A 20,071-nucleotide genomic window follows, 5' to 3' on the forward strand; every position below is an offset into this window, starting at 1 on the left:
TGCTTCTCCTGGTCTCCCATGCGGGTGCAGGGCCCAAGCACTTGGGCCATCCTCCACTGCCTTCCCGGGCCACAGCAGAGAGCTGGACTGGAAGAGGGGCAACCGGGACAGAATCCGGTGCCCCGACCAGGATTAGAACCTGGTGTGCCCCAGGCAGAGGATTAGCCAAGTGAGCCGCGGTGCCAGCTATGTGTCCTATTTCTAAACATATACCTATGCAGCCAAAGTATTAAGACGGACCAAAAAGTAAACATCAACTTCAATTCTGGAGAGGGTGGGGGCATGGAAGAACAAGAGTTACACGGGGGAAATCATGGACAAATGAAATTAAATGTTTATTCTGGTGCAAAAATAAAAAATCTGTGAAATCTGTTACACAAGGAATCTTCCAGAAGTTTATGGAAAATGCATAATACAGAGAAACTAGGCATGGATTCCAAACTTTTTTTTCATCAAAACAAGCTTGTCTTTCAAGATTCCATTTTCTAAGAACTCGTTGTAGGACCCTCCTCTCCTTGCCTAGTAAAGACAAGTGGGCGTGTATCTGCTTCTCTTTGTCCCTGAAATATTTCTGTTTCGTGTTGGTATTACACCTGCCGTTTTAGGCAAGGATGGAACCCGGAACCCCTTGGTGTGGTGGAGAAACCTACTTGGGTGCTTCTTTCTCACTGGATCTCGGGCCTCCCCTCTGGGGCATCGCCATGAAACACAACGCTGACCTCACAGCGGCAGAACGGGGGTGCTGGGCACAGGGCGCTCAGGACAGCGCCCGCCTTGTGGGGCTGGGTGGGAGGCGGTGCTCAGACACCTTCAGAGGCCTCCTTTTGTTTCCTTCTGCTGCAGGGGAAGAAACCAAGGGAGATGCCCCCTGCGGCTTTAAGTCAAACCCTCCATTTTATTCGAAGATAGGTTTTTTTTTTTTTTTTGTCATTTAATTACTGCCATTTTTGCTTTTCTTTCCTTAGCTTTCTTTTCTCTAAGATTGCGGGGCAATTTTTGCATCTATGCAGATGAGACTGAGTCCAGGAAGGCCCAGCGGCGTAATTAGGTGAGAACAGAACTTCCCGCCTGACAACTATGCCCCTCACCCCCTGCAAACCTGACGCTTTCCATGTGTGAGTCGCGCACTGTAGACAAATGTTTTATGGGCAAAGCCTGCTGCAACGAAGCTACGGCCTGTTGAGTGAAACACAGATTTGCAACGACAAACTGTCCCCCTCATGGGGAGGCTTTGTCCGTCTGGACTCAGCTCTATGATGAGTCTGCTAGAGGCACCTGTGAGGGAAGTCCCGCCCCATGGCAGGGCCTCCAGTGAGCCCTTGCGGGGGGGGGGGGGGGTGGGTCTCACACGAGAACTTCCGGTGAGCTCTTAGAACTTCCGGTGAGCGCTTGTTGGGGGCAGGGACTCTCATATTAGCACTCACTTGAGCTCTCCAAAATTCTCCTGGCTGCCCCTGCGTGTCCTCTTGTGGCTCAGTTGACCGTGGAGGCGAAGTTATTGAAGAGCTGTGATATAGTCACCGTGGGTGATGAGACAGTGTCTGGGACAAGTGTGGCAGAGCGGCATTTGGGCACTGGAGGGAAGTTTGATAGAGTCACCAGGGTAGAGAGACCCTGGGGGCGCTCCCAGCGGTAGGCCGGGGGAGGGAAAAGAAGGCCTGAATGTAGCCATGGCAAAAGCACCATGGCCAATGCCCCTACTCGCCCTTCTCTCCCCCTCTCTTGCTGGGGCTCCCCATGAGCCAGGCCCAAGTGGACCCAGGAGTAAGGAAGCTCCTTGCTTTCAGGACAGCCCATGGCAGGGCTGATGAAGACGGAGGGTGGGTGTCAGCACACCAGCATCCCCAGAAAGTTCTACCCATGCCCTTACACATACATGCTAGCTTTGCACACAGGCCAATGCCCCTTACACACTCTCCCGTGGGTGATACCGTCTTCACTGTGGCAGGTGGGGGAGTAAATGCAATTTACACGCATTTGGAGATGCTCTGAGTCCCAAACCAGGCCCTATTATTTTGCTTAAGACTTGCTTATTTCTTTACTTGAAAGGCAAGGTGACAGAGAAGGAGAGACAGAGATAGAGATCTTCCATTCACTGGTTTTCTCCCCCAAATGGCCACCACAGGCAAGTCTGGGCTAAGCCAAAACCAGGAGCCAATAGCTCCATCCAGGTTGCCCCAAGTACTTGTACCATTTCTGCTGCCTTCCCAGGCAGAGAATTAGCAGGACATTGCATTGGAAGTGGAGCAGCTGGGACTCAAACCTGTGCTCTGATAGGAGATGCCCATATCACCAGCAGCAGTAGCTTAACCCGCCTCACCACAACGCTGGCCCTGGGAGGTCCTATGATTCCATCAGCTTACCAGTAAGAAAACTAGAGCAGAGGGAATTGAAGTCAACGGCCATGATTCTCGAAATCAGCCGGTCGTGATGCTGAAGTGTGTGACTTCACTCCAGAGTCCTGATGATCTTTGTCCAACCGAACAAATTTCTGCTGTAAACTCTCGGCTAAGTAGGTCAAGGTGAGGCCACAGATACAGGTGACAAGTGGCTCCTGTCTTCGAGGCATACAGGGTTTTGTCCAGAACACAGTTGGGAGCCACAGGCCAGTGCAGTGCTTGGGGCACCCACCTGGGACAAGGGGGACTGAGCACAGAGGAGCTCACTGCCTGAGGGTTCAAGGAAGGCTTCCCTGGGGAGGCGGCCCCTTTCTAGGTCAGGAAGACTGTACACTGTGCTGGCAAGAGCCGGAAAGACTTACTGGGCCTGAGGGAGACATCTGCAGGGATACATAGGCATGACAGAACATGACAGAACATGACAGAACATGATGGGTTCAGGAAATGGTGACATTATTTATGGAGACGGGGGAGGAGCTCCAGCAGAATTAGAAGGTGTTGGAATTGGACTTGTCGGAAGGCCAAGTGGATGGGGACAGAAGCTGATGTCGCCCCAGATTCTGGTCTGGAGGCATTGGGTGGTGAGAGAGAGAGAGAGAGAAAGAATCTTCTATCTGCTGGTTCACTCCCCAAATGGCTGCAATGGCCAGGGCTGGGTCAGGCCAAAGGCAGGAGCCAGGAGCTTCTTACAGTTCTCCCACGTGGGTGCAAGGGCCCAAGAACTTGAGTCATCTGCCACTGCTTTCCAGTGCATTAGCAGGGAACTGGATGAGAAGTGGAGCAGCTGGGACTCTATAAACAGTGCTCCTGTGGGGTGTCAGTGTTGCAGGTGGTACATTAACCTGTTATAATGCAGGCTCCGAAGATTCGGACTCAAGGAGGAATTTGCACGTGGAAAAAGTGAAACAAATTACTCAGTATAAAATACTTTTTTTTAAAAAAATCCATAATAATTGTCCCCTTACAGGGGAGAAAACAGTATTTTAAATTATGCTTTGGTGCTGGCTCTAAAAGTGATTGTTTTTTGACAGGCAGAGTGGACAGTGAGAGAGACAGAGAGAAAGATCTTCCTTTGCCGTTGGTTCACCCTCCAATGGCCGCTGCAGCCGGCGCGCTGCGGCCGGTGCACCGTGCTGATCCAAAGGCAGGAACCAGGTGCTTCTCCTGGTCTCCCATGCGGGTGCAGGACCCAAGCACTTGGGCCATCCTCCACTGCACTCCCGGGCCACAGCAGAGAGCTGGACTGAAAGAGGGGCAACCGGGAAAGAATCTGGCGCCCTGAGCAGGACTAGAACCCAGTGTGCCGGCGCCGCAGGTGGAGGATTAGCCTATTGAGTCACACGGCGCAGGCCTAAAAGTGATTTTTGATGTTTCTAATTGCCTTCAAATGGTGTTTGTGCCACAGGATTGCAAATGAGATCCAGGAAGTAAGGTAGACTTAGAGGGAGATGAGAGAAATCAAAAGGAAGGAAATGATTCCAGTTCAAGGGCACTCAAGGGCAAGGTTCTGTGAAGGTGAATTAACTTGCAGGTCAGGGCTGCCAGGAGTAGGAGAGGTTGCCAGGGGCTCTTAGAGTATCTCTTTATGTTTCCCAACCTGGGAAAGTGTTTGGCCTAGAGTTGAGAAATCACTCGGAATACCTACATTCTATATCAGAGTGCTGAATCCAAGTCTCAGCTCTGCTTCCAATTCCAACTTCCTAATAATGTGCACCCGGGGTGGGGGGCAACAGAGGATGGCTCAAGCTGTTGGGTCCCTGAAAGACCTGAATTAAGTTCATGGTTGCCCTGGGCAGTGGCTGTTGTTGGCTTTTGGGGAGTGAGTCAACAGCAGAAGCTCTCTCTTGTGTCTCGCTGGCTGGCTCTTTGCAAACAAAGAGCAGAAAGGAAAAATAGTTGGCATCCCATAGGAGGCATCACTCATGCCTCCCTCTTCCTGGCCCTGTCGGTCTGAGTAGGAATCATAGAGAGGAGGATTGAGCAGCAGGTGGCATTTAGTCCAAGGAAGCTGGGAGTGGGCCGAGCAGGTCTGCTCACAGGTATGACAGAAGCCCCAGTGTGACACCAGGAGGACGTGGCCAGTGACCCCAGTGTTGGCTGAGTGCTGGAGTCATCTGGAAGGCTTTTAAAGAAAACAACACCCAGATGTTCCTCCCAGCAGGTTGTGATCTCTCTAGTCCTGGGTGAGACTCAAGCACTGATATTTTTAAACTTTCCCAGATAATTTCACTGTTCAAATAGGGTTGTGAAAAGCTTACCTAGAAAAGATGACAACCATAGGCAGGGACGAAGGGTGACCTCAGGCCCAGGAAACTATACCAAGTCCATGGCTGGAAATCTTCACCATTGAAATGTATCACTAACATCAACAATCCATCAGCCTACCCATCCTGGGTGTAGGGGCTTGGAGCACTTACTTAAAAATGTGTCTCTCTACAAACCAAAGAGCTACAAGTGACTCTTAGGAACACAGGGAGCATTGGACCATACAAACATTTCCCAAAACCGGGGGACCTTCTGGAAGACTCTTGAATATGCACTTTGTCAGCTAGGGCTGGCAGCAGAGGGTTCAGGCATGATATAAGTCAGATTAAACTCATTTATTATAAGCAAGTAGCCAACATTAGAGATAATCCCGCTATTGCCACCACTGCAAACCTTTACCGTACACTGTATGATAAGAGAGCACTGTTTGGAAGTATAGAACCAATGCAGAGAATTCCTGTCAAAAATACAAAGAAGAAAACCACCCCCTCTTTACGTTCCATCTTCATGGAAAGTTTTATCTTTTTTTTTTTTTTTTCCCCTTCCTTCCCTCATCATCTCCTGACACCCTCTAATTAGCACCCTCATGGCTGCCTGGGCACCGTGCATGCTGTAGGTGGCTGGCGTGACATTGGATGCCTGCCCCTGCAGTGCTATTAGGCACCCTGTGGTGCACAAACAAAAAAACCAGAAAGCCTGACCCCACTATTTTCCTATGAATAGAACGTGCTTTCTTTATCCAGATAAAAGGTGTTTGTGTGCATTTATTTGCACAGAGATGAGATACACACAGAGGCATAACATCAGGGGACCTTGTGCCTTGCATGTTGAGTTTTTCAGTCTAAAAAAGGTTCAGAGTAGAAATAGTTTGGTGTGTCCTCAAATAGAGTGGAAGCTCCTGAAAGACTATTTAAATGCTTGTCCTCCACCTTTGAAAGACTTGCGAAGAATAACTTTCTTGGAAGGAAGCCGGGATGGGGAGAAACTTTCCTGGTCTCAGGAAAGAAGCTGGCATGAAATGGGTAACCAACGCCGTCTTCCAAGCTTCTTTAACGACATCTTAAGGTGCACCTTCTTCCTCTGCCTGGGGAGCAGGACTTTCCAGTCTTCTTCCACCACCAATGTGACACGGGAAGAAGTTGGGGGGATTTTCATGGTCAGATATCCAACTGGTACTTAGCAAGTGACTACTAAGGGCTGGGCATGCTCTCTTGTTGACCAAAGCACCTTTGGATCTTACTGAGGTGCGTTCTACAGAGGACTGTGACACCACAGCTCTGTGTGGGCTGAGATGTTGAGAGATGATGACAGAGGCCAGCGCTGTGGCATCGCAGGTAAAGCTGCTATGCCTCACAAGCGCCTGGTTTGGGATGATAAATTATATTGTCCCCCTAGTGGAAACTGAGACCTTGTTGAAGACTGGATGCTCTGTTCTTTTTTTTTTTTTTTTTTTTTTTTTTTTTTTTTACAGGCAGAGTGGACAGTGAGAGAGAGAGACAGAGAGAAAGGTCTTCCTTTGCCGTTGGTTCACCCTCCAATGTCCGCCACAGCCAGCGCGCTGCGGCCGCCGGTGCACCGCGCTGATCCGAAGCCAGGAGCCAGGTGCTTCTCCTGGTCTCCCATGTGGGTGCAGGGCCCAAGGACCTGGGCCATCCTCCACTGTACTCCTGGGCCACAGCAGAGACCTAGAGTGGAAGAGGGGCAATCGGGACAGAATCCGGTGCCCCGACCGGGACTAGAACCCGGGCTGCCAGCGCCGCAAGGCGGAGGATTAGCCTAGTGAGCCGCGGCGCCGGCCAAGATGCTCTGTTCTTACATCAGGCCTGTACAACAGGTATTGAGAGCCTGGTTCATGAGAACTTAGAAAGAGTCATCCCCTTATTAATGGTAACTGGGGACTATGCATGTTTCATACAAAATGAATGATTTGCCAGGCTTTAGAAGGAGTCTGCTCTTTGCTGGGCAATTGCTCCGTGCTTGGTGGGCTCTGCCAAGTGGCATCCAGATGTTCCAGGCACAGAGAGGCTGCACAGGCCAGGAGGCAAGCAGGGCCTAGGTGATCTCAGCAAGTCCAACACCCAGAGGGGGCCCCTTTCCCAACTTTCACGCCCAGTGGCTGACAATGGCCTCAGACTCAGTCCCCCAAAGCTGGAAGATTAGCATTTTGTTGAGGATACAAAATGAATATAATGTACCTATCATTAAAGCCTGCGAGATCATATACAGGTAATTAAATGCTAAATTTAGAGTGCCTGGGGTTGGGCAGGGCAGCTGATCAATGAATGTGGAGGAAATGAATGAGTGAAGGATGCTGACCCACGTCACTGGTAGGACACAGGGAGCAGGATGCATGATAGCCATGGAGGATGTGGAGGGTACGGGCACCCCGAGGGAGGCTGAGCTGGGCTGAATGGATGGTAGGGCGTGAGCGTCGGCGTGCAGAGGGCACAACAGCTGATGCTGGGGAGCACCAAGAGACCAGACTTTTGTCACCTTCCTGGGAGGAAATGCGAGGGCCCCTCTCCCTTGGAACCATTATATACAATTTTGTTAAAAGGTTTTAAAAGTTTTTGTTAAAAGTTTTGTTAAAACAAACAGGGGCCGGCGCTGTGGCATAGGCAGGGCTGGCATCCCATACCAGCACCAGTTTGAGTCCCAGCTGCTCCACCTCCAATCCTGCTCTCTGCTATGGCCTGGAAAAGCAGTGGAAGATGCCCCAAGTCCTTGGGCCCCTCCACCCATGTTGGAGACTCAGAGGAAGCTCCTGGCTCCTGGTTTCAGATCAGCGCAGCTCTGGCCATTGTGGCCAACTGGGGAGTGAACCAGCGGATGGAAGACGCCCCCCCTCTGCCTCTCCTTCTCTGTGTGTAATTCTTTCAAATAAATAAATAAATCTTTAAAAACAAATGAACAAAGACTTGACTTCACTTGTCCAGGGTCAGGGAAAGGAACAGTGTGGTCAGTTCTAGAACCTTCTGAGCCGCTACTACCCTCATTAGTCATGGGCCTTTCTGACTTGAGAGCCTTCACAGGGGAGAACTCTTGTGAGTTGATTCCCCATGCAGAGCCTGGCACTTTAGATACAGCTCTGAAGACACTCAGGGCCTCTGAATTCTTCGAGATGCGTGCAGCAAAGGTTTATGCTACAAATTCCAGGTGGACGTGAAGACCCAAGGCTAAGCACAGACGTGCTCAATGACAGCTGTGGCAAATTCAGACACAGGGACATGTGTGAGTGACGCTGAGCAGGGGCAGCAAGGGGCTCCTTTAGAACATTTTAACTAGATTTAATTATTTTTAATTTTAACTAGATTTTTAAACTAGTTTGGGATGATAAATTATATTGTCCCCTTAGTGGAAACTGAGACCTCGTTGAAGACTGGATGCTCTGTTCTTACATCAGGCCTGTACAACAGGTATTGAGAGCCTGGTTCATGAGAACTTGGAGTCATCCCCTTATTAATGGTCATTGGGGACTATGCATGTTTCATACAAAGTGAATGATTTTCCAGGCTTTAGAAGGCTGGGGCCAGCATCATGGAGCAGAGAGCTAAGCTGCCACCTGCAATGCCTGCATCCCATATGAGTGCTGATCCGAATCCCAGTTGTTCCATTCCCAATCCAGCTCCCTGCTAATGCACCTGGGAAGGCAGTAGATGATGGGTCAAGTGCTTGGGCCCTGCCACTTAGGTGGAGACCCAAGTGGAGCTCCAGGCTCCTGGTTCTGTCTAGCCTCGCCCCATCTGTTGCATTTTTGGGGAGTGAACCGGTGGATAGAAGATTTCTCTCTCTCTCTGTCTCCCCCTCATGCTGTCTTCCAAATAAGTAAATGAATTATTCTTCCCACCGCCATCATGTCGAAGTCAGAGTCGCCCAAGGAGCCCGAGCAGCTGCGGAAGCTCTTCATCGGAGGGCTGAGCTTTGAGACGACCGATGAGAGCCTGAGGAGCCATTTTGAGCAATGGGGCACGCTCACGGACTGCGTGGTAATGAGAGACCCGAACACCAAGCGCTCCAGGGGCTTTGGGTTTGTCACCTACGCCACCGTGGAGGAGGTGGATGCGGCCATGAACGCAAGGCCACACAAAGTGGATGGAAGAGTTGTGGAACCAAAGAGGGCTGTGTCGAGAGAAGATTCCCAAAGACCAGGTGCCCACCTCACTGTGAAAAAGATCTTCGTGGGTGGCATTAAAGAAGACACTGAAGAGCATCACCTCCGAGATTACTTTGAGCAGTACGGGAAAATCGAGGTGATTGAGATCATGACTGACCGAGGCAGTGGCAAGAAGAGGGGCTTTGCTTTTGTGACCTTCGACGACCATGACTCCGTGGATAAGATTGTCATTCAGAAATACCACACTGTGAACGGCCACAACTGTGAAGTGAGGAAGGCCCTGTCGAAGCAGGAGATGGCCAGCGCTTCGTCCACCCCGAGAGGTCAAAGTGGTTCTGGAAACTTTGGTGGTGGTCGTGGAGGTGGTTTTGGTGGCAATGACAACTTTGGTCGTGGAGGAAACTTCAGTGGTCGTGGTGGCTTCAGCGGCAGCCGCGGTGGAGGTGGTTATGGTGGCAGTGGGGATGGTTACAATGGATTTGGTAATGACGGAAGCAATTTTGGAGGCAGTGGAGGCTACAATGATTTTGGCAATTACAACAATCAATCTTCAAATTTTGGACCCATGAAGGGAGGAAATTTTGGAGGCAGAAGCTCTGGCCCCTATGGTGGTGGCGGCCAATATTTTGCCAAACCACGAAATCAAGGTGGCTATGGTGGTTCTAGCAGCAGCAGCAGCTATGGCAGTGGCAGAAGGTTTTAATAACTGCCAGGAAACAAAGCTTAGCAGGAGAGGAGAGCCAGAGAAGTGACAGGGAAGCTACAGGTTACAACAGATTTGTGAACTCAGCCAAGCACAGTGGTGGCAGGGCCTAGCTGCTACAAAGAAGACATGTTTTAGACAATACTCATGTGTATGGGCAAAAAAACTCGAGGACTGTATTTGTGACTAATTGTATAACAGGTTATTTTAGTTTCTGTTCTGTGGAAAGTGTAAAGCATTCCAACAAAGGGTTTTAATGTAGTTTTTTCTTTTTTTTTCTTTTGCACCCATGCTGTTGATTGCTAAATGTAATAGTCTGATCATGACGCTGAATAAATGTGTCTTTAAAAAAAAAAAAAAAAAGTTAGCTAATCAAAAAAAATCATCTGTGACCTGAATTGAGTTTAGGGTTAGTGGTTTGTGAATCTACGTTCTTTTGGTTATTTCCAAATAGCCTAGAATGTTTAAAAGTTTAATAAATGAAAGTTTTTAAAATGAGAGCTCTGGCAGGCGCCACGGCTCAATAGGCTAATCCTCTGCCTGCGGCGCCGGCACACCGAGTTCTAGTCCCTGTCGGGGCGCCGGATTCTGTCCCGATTGCCCCTCTTCTAGGCCAGCTCTCTGCTGTGGCCAGGGAGTGCAGTGGAGGATGGCCCAGGTCCTTGGGCCCTGCACCTACATGGGAGACCAGGAGAGGCACCTGGCTCCTGGCTTCGGATCAGCGCGATGTGCCAGCCGCAGTGTGCCAGCCATGGCAGCCATTGGAGGGTGAACCAACAGCAAAAGGAAGACCTTCTCTCTGTCTCTTTCTCTCACTGTCCACTCTGCCAGTCAATAAATAAATAAATAAGAGCTCTATGAGATAGGGGATCTTCAAGTGAGTAGAGACTGTGACATCCCTGGGAGAAGTCCAGAAGGAAGCAGAAATGGGGGTGGCTGTTGGGCATGAATGTTGGACCATCATCTGGGACACCTGTATCCCATATCAGAGTGCCGGGCTTTGGATCCTGGCTTCCCTTGTGATACTAGCTTCCTGCTGTTATGCACCCTGGGAGGCAGCAGGTGACGGCTCCAGTACTCGGGTCCTTGCTATCACTGTGGGAAATCTGAATTGAGTGCCAGGCTTCGGCCTGTTCTAGCTCCAACCATTCCAGGCTTCTGGGGAGTGAACCAGCGATCTCTTGCCTGTGGGGTGTGTGTGTGTGTGTGTGTGTGTGAATCTGTGTGTTTCTCTTTCAAATAAAAATAATAATAAATGAAAGCAGATATCAAATTGCATCAACCCAATATTTACCAGTGCTTGCTAAACGAGTGTCAGTCCAGTGTGGTGCTTGCTATACCTTTGCCACATAAAAAGTATTTACTAAATGAAAAAACAAATGCTTTAAGCTATGAGAGACATATGGGATGGGGGTAATTCTTGAAGGAAGGGCTCATGTGTTAACTGGGCTTTCCTATTCCCTACTTTTCTGTAGTTTTTGTGTGAATTTTCTACAGTAAACCTGCATTACCACTACAATTTGAAAAGACAAGTCAACAGAAATATAAAAGTCTCCTAGTTTAATCCCCCAGTCTTCCCTGTTCGAAAGCTTTGAGATTGCTTATCTTCTGCTAGCAATTGCCTTCCTATTTCACTCCATGAAGGAATATATTTTTACAATATTGAAAATAATTGCACAGTTTAAGGTCAAATAAGCAGGTTAGGAAAGAACTGAACGGAAAACTGTGCCTGGGCTTAGTAACAACCTAATAGGAACAAATAAGTGGTCCAGGATAATCTGTCCACAGGGAGCCAAATCTCCATCCAATCTGTGCACATGGTAACACGCAGGCCCCTGCTTACGCTGGTTTGACTTCCGATTTTTCCACTCTACAGGTGTGAAAGCGATTGGCATTCAGTGGAAAAACGTAGTTGGAATTGTGAACTTGGATCTTTTCCCAGGCTAGCAGTGTGGGAAGGCAGTGGAAGTACTTGGGCCCCTGCCACCCACGTGGGAGCCCTGGATAGAGTTCCTGGCTCCTAGATTTTACCTGGGCCAGGCCTAGCTAGCTGTTGGGGTCTTTTGGGAAGTGAACCAGTGATTGGAAGATTTCTTTATGTCTGTCTGTCTCTTTCTCTGTCACTCTTCCTTCCAAATAAATTAAATGAGGAGAGAGAGATAGAGAAAGAGGCCATAACTGAAGGTGCTAGGGGTAGAAGGGTCTTTCATTTGTACAAAATGCTCTATTTCCATTTGTATGAAAATTTCAAAATCCATTCCCAACATTAATCACTTTGCTCTCCTTCACTGGCCTGTGAGATGAGGAAGGTGATCATATCAGGCCCGTTTTGCAGATGGGTACACTGAGGTTCCCAGGGATGGAGAGACTACCTGCCTGCCAGCAAGCAGGAGAGGCAGACATGGACCTGGGTTTAGCTTCCTTTCTACGCTGCTTGCACGTGCTTTGCAGGAATTCAAACAGCTGAAGTGCTCATGGCCATGGCACTGGAAGCTGTGAGCAGAGGTGAACAGTCCCTGGCAACCAACCCAATTTGAGGTAAGTGTGGCTAAGTGGTTTCCTGTTAGACAGCATCACCATTGGCCTGTGACAGTTACTGCCAGGGATGGACTTGATGGAGAAGCTGTTCCGATAACCCCAGTCCAAATTCCACAGATCCAGGAGGCTCAGCAGAGCATAAAAGGACTTGGCTGTGAGTGGAGCCTTTGGGGGCTGGTGGCGTTCAGGTTGTCATCTGGCGGCTGCAGCGTTCAAGCCATTACCAGCAGCCACTTAGTGACAGGATTAGCAAAGCTGGGAGGGCTCCTAACTCCTAATTTACTTCTCAATACACATGGAAAGTTAAGAGAACTGGCTGGGCTGCAGCTCTAACTGCTTTTGAAAGACACAGCTGGGGCAGCTGGGGGTGAAGGAAGCCATCTGATCATGAACTTGGATTCAAGCAGGATGCCACGACAGGGCTTGAAGAGAGCCCCAGAGCCCTATCAGAGGACAGAGGAGCTAATAGCCTCGCGTGTTGCTCTATCCACAGGGCGTGTCTTTTGTGGGTGTTCAGGACCAGACCTCAGCCGGTTTTAATGGGGATTTCTAGACTTTCCCTGGATAGCTCCCAGTAAGCCCCGCATCACCCACATGAAAAATGTAAAATCTATGTTGTCATGCCCAGAGATTCTTCTTGGTATGCATGCCTGTGTAGCACACTTTAACTAAAAGAAGATGAACTCCATCTTGATTTTTTAACCTTGTACTTTGCTAATTTGCTTTAAACATTTCATTTCTAAGAACTTCATCAAAGCTGTAATAAACAGTCGGGGATGTGAGAGGAGAAAGCCACTTACCATACCGTCCTCATGTTCACTTTTCTTCCACTGCAGTTATTTGGTGGTGGTGGTGGTGGGGGCTGGATAATTAAAATGAAGTTTTGCATTAAAAATGTGGGCTATTTCTTGTGGCCGGGCTTCAGCACGGTAGCAATGATGAAATGCCTGGTTTTGGAGGGGGCTTATTGTTTTGAACATGCGTGGATACCACATGGATTGCAGAAAATTTCAGCTGGCGAATGCATAGCTCCTTCTTCACTCCACAGTACTGTGTACTCTCCCACCTCCGTGGCTCTCTTCCAAGAATTCTTGACATTGAAAATTAGCTTGGCTCCTTATAATTTAAGGAAGACTTAATTTAAACAAACGGTTTCTGTTACCATCTGGGCAAGGCCTGGCAGAGAGTTAGAAAACCCTCTAAAATGTTTAGTCTGTTTTACTCTACATTTTCCTAATATTTTGCTTTGTGTCTCTTTCTTGTTAGCAACTATTATGGTGGCTTCATCTTTCTGCTTGAGCCCTGGTTACCTGTTCAGCTGGAATTTCCATAGAAGGGGACTTCAAACAGTTTGCAGAAAATGGAATTATAAGATACATTTACTTTGGTGCACACAAATTTTGAAACCATGTAGATGAGGGAGTCTTCAAAAATTTATGAAAAATGCATGTTATGAGAAAGCTATGCATGGATTTTAAGATTTTTTTGCAGCAGAATAAACTCATTTTTCAACTCCATTTTCCACGAACTAAAGTACCCACAAATCTCTTCCTTTTCCCTCCCATTTCTCCCTTTTCCTGGCCCACTTCTTTCTTCCCTCTCTGATGCAGGGTCGTGTGCAGTGCATCACTATGGGGTTCCTGAGGAAGGCTCTGGTAGGAGGTGATGTTTTCCTGTTTTTGTCCTTCTTGGTCAGTGGAATTTTAATGCATGGGTAGGGGAAGTACAAAAGTGATGGCTTATTATGAGACATGAAATCACAGCCCATTTCATATTTTTAAAAGTTGGCAACTATTACAAGCATTGCAAAATTCAGAGATATTGCATTATACATGCAGCAGTTCCCATCTATTCACAGTTCTATGTTTTGCAGTCACCCAATGTCAACCATGGTCTGAAATATTAAATGGAAAACTCCAGAAATAAATAATTCCTAAGTTCTAAACTGCATACTGTTCTGAGTAGCATGAAAACATCTCTGGCTGTCTGGCTCTAGCCAGACCAGGACAAATATCATGCTTTTGTCCAGTGTATCCACACTGTATACACTACCCTCCCAGTAGTTACTTGGTAGCAGTCTTGGTTACCAGATTAACTGTTGGGGGATGGCAGTGCTTAGGCCACTGAGCAGCGTGATGTAAGGTAAGAATAAGTCTTCAGTCTGAAATGTGCAATGTGCTAGTGTTGCCATCACACCTCAAACTGCAGAAGCAAGGGCCCCATTGGGTGCTAAGTTTTCATCTCAGTTAAGATGAGAAAGGAACCGAGATTCGGGATTTCATCTGCCATTTCAGGCATCCACTGGGGACATGGGAACATCTTATAAACATCATTATTGAAATATCAATCAATAGGGGCCTCTTGTGGTGGAGTGGGTTAAGTGGCCGCTTGTGATGTCGGCATCCCACATCAGAGAATTGGTTCAAGACCCAGCTGCTCTGCTTCCAATCCAGTTTCCTCCTAATGTGCCTGGGAAGGCAGCAGATTACAGCCCAAGATGGAGTCCCAGGTTCCTGGCTTTGGTATGGCCAAGCCCTGGTCATTTTGGGAATTTGGGGAGTGAACCACTGGATGGATGATCTCTTCATTTCTGTCTCCCTTTCTCTGTCACTCTGCATTTCAAGTAAATAAGTAAATATTTAATAAATTTTTTGTTAAAGATTCATTTATTTAATTGAAAGGCAGAAGTTACAGAGAGGCAGAGACACAGAGAGACAGAGAGGTCTTCCATCTCTTGGTTCACTCCCCTAGTTGGCTGCAATGGCTAGAACTGCGCTGATCAGAGGCCAGGAGCCAGGAGCTTCTTCCAGGTCTCCCACATGGGTGCAGGGGCCCAAGGACTTGGGCCATCTTCTACTGCTTTCCCAGGCTACAGCAGAGAGCTGGATCGGAAGAGGAGCAGCTGGGACTCAAACTGGTGCCCATCTGGGATGCCAGCCCTGCAGGTGGCAGCTTTACTCACTATGGCACAGCTCCAGCCCCAATAAAATAAATCTTTTCAAAAAAAATTAATGAACGTAGAGTAATTGACTGACCCACCATTATTTTTTAAATTTAGCTGCAGATTTTTTAAATAATGAATTTTGTAATGCTAAAATACTGTAAGTTTCTAGGATTGATGTCAAACTTAGGAAAATTTCTAGTAATTTTTTCAAATGTGAGCCTTAAGATTTAAGATGCTGACTAGAAATGGGTGGGCAGCCTTGTAGTTAAACACACAGGTCTCGCATCGGAATGCCTGTGTTCAGTCTCTGGCTCTATCTCCTCACTAATGCGAACTCAGAGAGGCAGCCGGCGATGGCTCAAGCACTTGGGTCCCTGCTGCCCACAGGGAAAACCTGGATTGACTTCCTAAAGGAGTTCTCCCAGCTTTGGCTCCCCAGCCATTGTGGGTCTTACAACAGTGAAACAACTCTGTCTCTCTACCTCTCAGATAAGTGATAATAATAACAATAGTGATGATAATAAAAGGAGTGACCATTTTAAATATTACCAATGAAAGATACTTTGAATCAATTTGTTATAAGTGTCATTGTTGTGGTCCATTATTAATTTTTTAAGATATTTTATTTTTCTTTGAAAGGCAGAGACAGACAGACAGACAGACAGACAGATAGAACGAATATCTTCTAGCTGGTTCACTCCCCAAACGGCTTCAAGAGCAGGAGCTGCACCAGGCTGAAGCCAGGAACTAAGAACTCCATCCAGGTTTCCCACATGGGTGGCAGGGGCCCAGGTATTTGAGCCATCGGGTGCTGCCTTCCCAGGCACATTAGCAGGAAGCTGGATTGGAAGCAGACAGGCAGGGCTTCGAGTCAGCACTGTGACACGGGATACCGGGGCTGCAAGTGGTGGGTTACTCTGCTGCACCACCACGCTGGCTCCAGAGTCCAGAGGTTTTTTTTTTTTTTTTTTTTTTTTTTTCTCTTCTGCTTTTCATTTCTGTTTTCTGACGGGATAGAATTGCTTTATTCCAGCATGCATGAGAACTAAATCCTGCATGTAAACATTACATCTCTCATAATCACACACATCTTTTTACAAACCAGCCTCCTCCGGTTTAGCACATTTCAAACCTGATTTTCCCCTTCAGTGCATGCACACCTTGGGTTGTGCACCTATGGGTCTCCACGTGAGGTGAGCAGGCCCAGTGGGTCATGGGTGTACTCACAGCCCTCCCCACAGAATAGAAATGCCAGAAATCAATCCAAGCATCTACAACCAACTTACATTTGACAGAAGAGTTAAAACCAATCCTTGGAGCAAGGACAGTCTCTTCAATAAATGATGCTGGGAGGATCTGGCACAGTGGCGTAGTGGGTAAAGCTGCCACCTGCAGTGCCAGTAACCCACATGGGCACCAGTTTGAGTCCAGGCTGCTCCACTTCTGATCCAGCTCTCTGCTATGGCCTGGGAAAGTAGTGGAAGATGGCCCAAGTCCTTGGGTCCCTGCAACCATGTTAGAGACCCGGAAGAAACTCCTGGCTACTGGCTTCAGATGGGCACGGCTCCAGCTGTTGCAGCCAATTGGGGGAGTGAACCAGTGGATGGAAGACCTCTCTCTATCTGCCTCTCCTTCTCTGTGTGTAACTCTGACTTTCAAATAAATAAATAAATCTTTTAAAAAACTAGTGTTGGGCAAACTAGATTTCCACATGCAGAAGTATGAAGACAGACCCCTACCTTTCACCCTTACACAAAAATTCACTCAAAATTGACTAAAGATTTAAATCTATGACCCAATACCATCAAATTATTAGAGAACATTGGGGAGACCCTGCAAGACATTGGCACAGAGTTTTTGGAAAAGACCCCAGAGGCACAGGCAATCAAAGCCAAAATTAACAAATTATCAAACTGAGAAACTTCTGTACTGCAAAAGAAACACTCAGGAAAGTGAAGAGGCAACTGACAGAATGGGAGAAATTATTTGCAAACTATCCAACTGATAAAGGATTAATAACCAGAATATACAAAGAGATTAAGAAACTCAACAACAAAACAAACAACCCAGTGAAGAAATGGGCAAAGGACTTAAACAGACTTTTTTTTTTTTTTTTTTTTGACAGGCAGAGTGGATAGTGAGAGAGACAGACAGAGAGAAAGGTCTTCCTTTGCCGTTGGTTCACCCTCCAATGGCCGCCGTGGCCGGCACACTGCGGCTGGCGCACCGCACTGATCCGAAGGCAGGAGCCAGGTGCTTCTCCTGGTCTCCCATGGGGTGCAGGGCCCAAGCACTTGGGCCATCCTCCACTGCCTTCCCGGACCACAGCAGAGAGCTGGCCTGGAAGAGGGGCAACCGGGACAGAATCCGGTGCCCCGACCGGGACTAGAACCCGGTGTGCCGGCGCTGCTAGGTGGAGGATTAGCCTATTGAGCCACGGCACTGGCCATAAACAGACGTTTTTCAAAAGAGGAAATCCAAATGGTCAACAGTCACATAAAAAATGCTCAGGATCACTAGCTGTCAGGGAAATGCAAATCAAACCACAATGAGGTTTCACCTCATCCCAGTTAGAATGGCTTTCATACAGAAATAAACAAACAACAAATGCTGGCAAGGATGTGGGGGAAAAAGGTACCTTAATCCACTGTTGGTGGGAATGTAACTGGTACAGCCACTGTGGAAGACAGTTTGGAGATACCTCAGAAGTCTGAATACAGATCTATCATACAACCCAGTCAGTCATCTCACTCTTGGGAATTTGCCCAAGGGAAATGAAATCAGCATACGAAAGAGTTTTCTGCACCCCCGTGTTTACTGCAGCTCAATTCACAATAGCTAAGACATGAAATCAACCCAAATGCCTGTCAACTGAAGACTGGATAAAGAAATTATCAGATACGTACACCATGGAGTACTACACAACTGTAAAAAAAATGAAATCCATTCATTTACAACAAAATGGATTACTCTGGAAAACATCATACTTAGTGAATTAAGCCAGCCCCAAAGGGACAATTACTACATGTTCTCCCTGACCTGTGATAACAAATAGAGCACCTAAAAGGAAATCTGTAGAATGAAATTGACACTTTGAGAAGCAAGGACTTGAACAGCCCTTTTCTAGACGGTTGAGGAAATGCTTTTTTTTCATACTATTTGTTGAATGCTTTACTTAACATAGAGTTAATCATATGTGTATAAAATCAATTAAAAATAGATCTCAGTAAAAAATGAGAGGGAATGAGAGAGGGAGGAGGAAGAGGACTGGGAGTGTGGGTGGGAGGGTGGACGTGGTGGGAAGAATCACCATGTTCCTAAAGTTGTAATCATGAAGTGTATGTTTGTAATTTCAAAGCTGTATAGTTCTGCATACATTCCTATGGACTTACTTCTAAGGGTACAGTTTAAAACTTGCCACTGGACCCCAAATCCCCTTAAGCTGGGTGGTAAAAATACCATTTTAAGTGTTAAAGTGATCATATGGATAGGATTAAGGGTCTGGTAATAGTAATAGATAGAATTAAAAAGGAGTGAATGCTCCAACCTGGGAAGCAGTCCACACAGCAGTCGCATAGAATGACAATCACTTTTTTTTTATTATTATTATTTTTTGACAGGCAGAGTGGACAGTGAGAGAGAAAGACAGAGAGAAAGGTCTTCCTTTGCCGTTGGTTCACCCTCCAATGGCCGCCGCGGAAGGTGCGCTGCGGCCGGCGCACCGCGCTGATCCGATGGCAGGAGCCAGGAGCCAGGTGCTTTTCCTGGTCTCCCATGGGGTGCAGGGCCCAAGCACCCCATCCTCCACTGCACTCCCTGGCCACAGCAGAGAGCTGGCCTGGAAGAGGGGCAACCGGGACAGAATCCAGCGCCCTGACCGGGACTAGAACCTGGTGTGCTGGCGCCGCTAGGCGGAGGATTAGCCTAGTGAGCCGCGGCGCCGGCCATGACAATCACTTTAAATAGCACTCTGATCTCAAAATCAGCCCTTAAGGCATCCTGGTCTGGCTGAAAAGCCCATGATAACATTTCAGGAATGAAAAGCCAAGACACTGTAGCAAAAAATGTCCTACAGGAAGGACCTCAGTAGGTGAGATCCCAGTGGAAAGAAGTGGTCATCAAAGAAGGAGGTACTTTTCTCTGAAGGGAGGTGAGAACTTCCACTTTGTTATGCCCTTGTCTAAATACTGACAGAGTTTGTGAATTTAACAGGCTTTCAGAGCCTAGGCAGCTCATATCAAGAGCCTCAGGTGGTCTCTGACATCATACATAAGAGTGTCAATTGTTAAATTAACAACAGGAGGCACTGTGCACTAACTTCCCATGTAGGACCTCTGTCCTCAAAGAGTTATGTCATCAGAGTTAACAGTAAAACTTGTTCTTAAAGAAAAAAAAAAGCCCTCTCCACACTGGGACAATCAATAGAATGTGTGTAAGTTCCTCCCACAGGAAACCCAAACCAAGTGTATCTGCAGCTCCATTTTCTCTCAACTGGATCTCAGAAATACTGTGGCCACTCCCATACCATGATATGCAAGAAGTTGCTAGAGGGAACGTCAAAGAGGAAAAGATGGTGGTCTTCACTGATGACAGCTAAGATAGCTTATTTTTTTCAAATCTCACAAAAACATATGACCTGTGAACACATTGCATTATCCTGCACATGACCTTGGAGGAAGCCACACACATGAATACCTCTGACCCTTTAGCATTATCATTGGTTAGCTTTACTATAGGTCTACTTATGCTATTGAAAGTTTTTAATATGGGTTTCTTAGAAATACAAAAGAAAAAAAAACAGCAACCTTAAGAATGACAGAAGTCTTATCCTGTACTAAGAACTACATTTAGGGGGCTGGTGCTGTGGTGCAGCAGGTTAAAGCCCTAGCCTGCAGCACTGGCATCCCATATGGGCGCCGGTTCAAGCCCCAGCTGCTCCTTTTCTGATCCAGCTCTCTGCTATGGCCTGGAAAAGCAGAAGATGGCCCAAATCCTTGGGTCCCTGCACCCATGTGGGAGACCTGGAAGAAGATCCTGGCTCCTGGCTTCGGATCAGCTCAGCTCTGGCTGTTGCGGTCATTTGGGGAGTAAACCAGTGGAATGGAAGA

General features: G+C 47.6%; 1 protein-coding gene across 1 annotated transcript; it reads left to right on the top strand.

Annotated features, from left to right (window-relative positions):
• The first annotated feature begins 6,624 nt into the window (after positions 1-6,624).
• LOC100358947 (heterogeneous nuclear ribonucleoprotein A1-like) lies at positions 6,625-9,807 on the top strand. Its single transcript, XM_002713707.5, has one exon. It carries the CDS (start codon positions 8,519-8,521, stop codon positions 9,479-9,481), a length of 963 nt encoding a protein of 320 aa, XP_002713753.1. The 5' UTR covers positions 6,625-8,518; the 3' UTR covers positions 9,482-9,807.
• Positions 9,808-20,071: the final 10,264 nt, after the last annotated feature.

This window comes from Oryctolagus cuniculus, chromosome 16 (assembly GCF_964237555.1).
Source record: "Oryctolagus cuniculus chromosome 16, mOryCun1.1, whole genome shotgun sequence".
Lineage (NCBI taxonomy): Eukaryota > Metazoa > Chordata > Mammalia > Lagomorpha > Leporidae > Oryctolagus > Oryctolagus cuniculus.

Bases quoted from the DNA above. Each gene is read 5' to 3' on its own strand.
- LOC100358947 (XM_002713707.5), top strand. From the start codon at position 8,519: ATGTCGAAGTCAGAGTCGCCCAAGGAGCCCGAGCAGCTGCGGAAGCTC.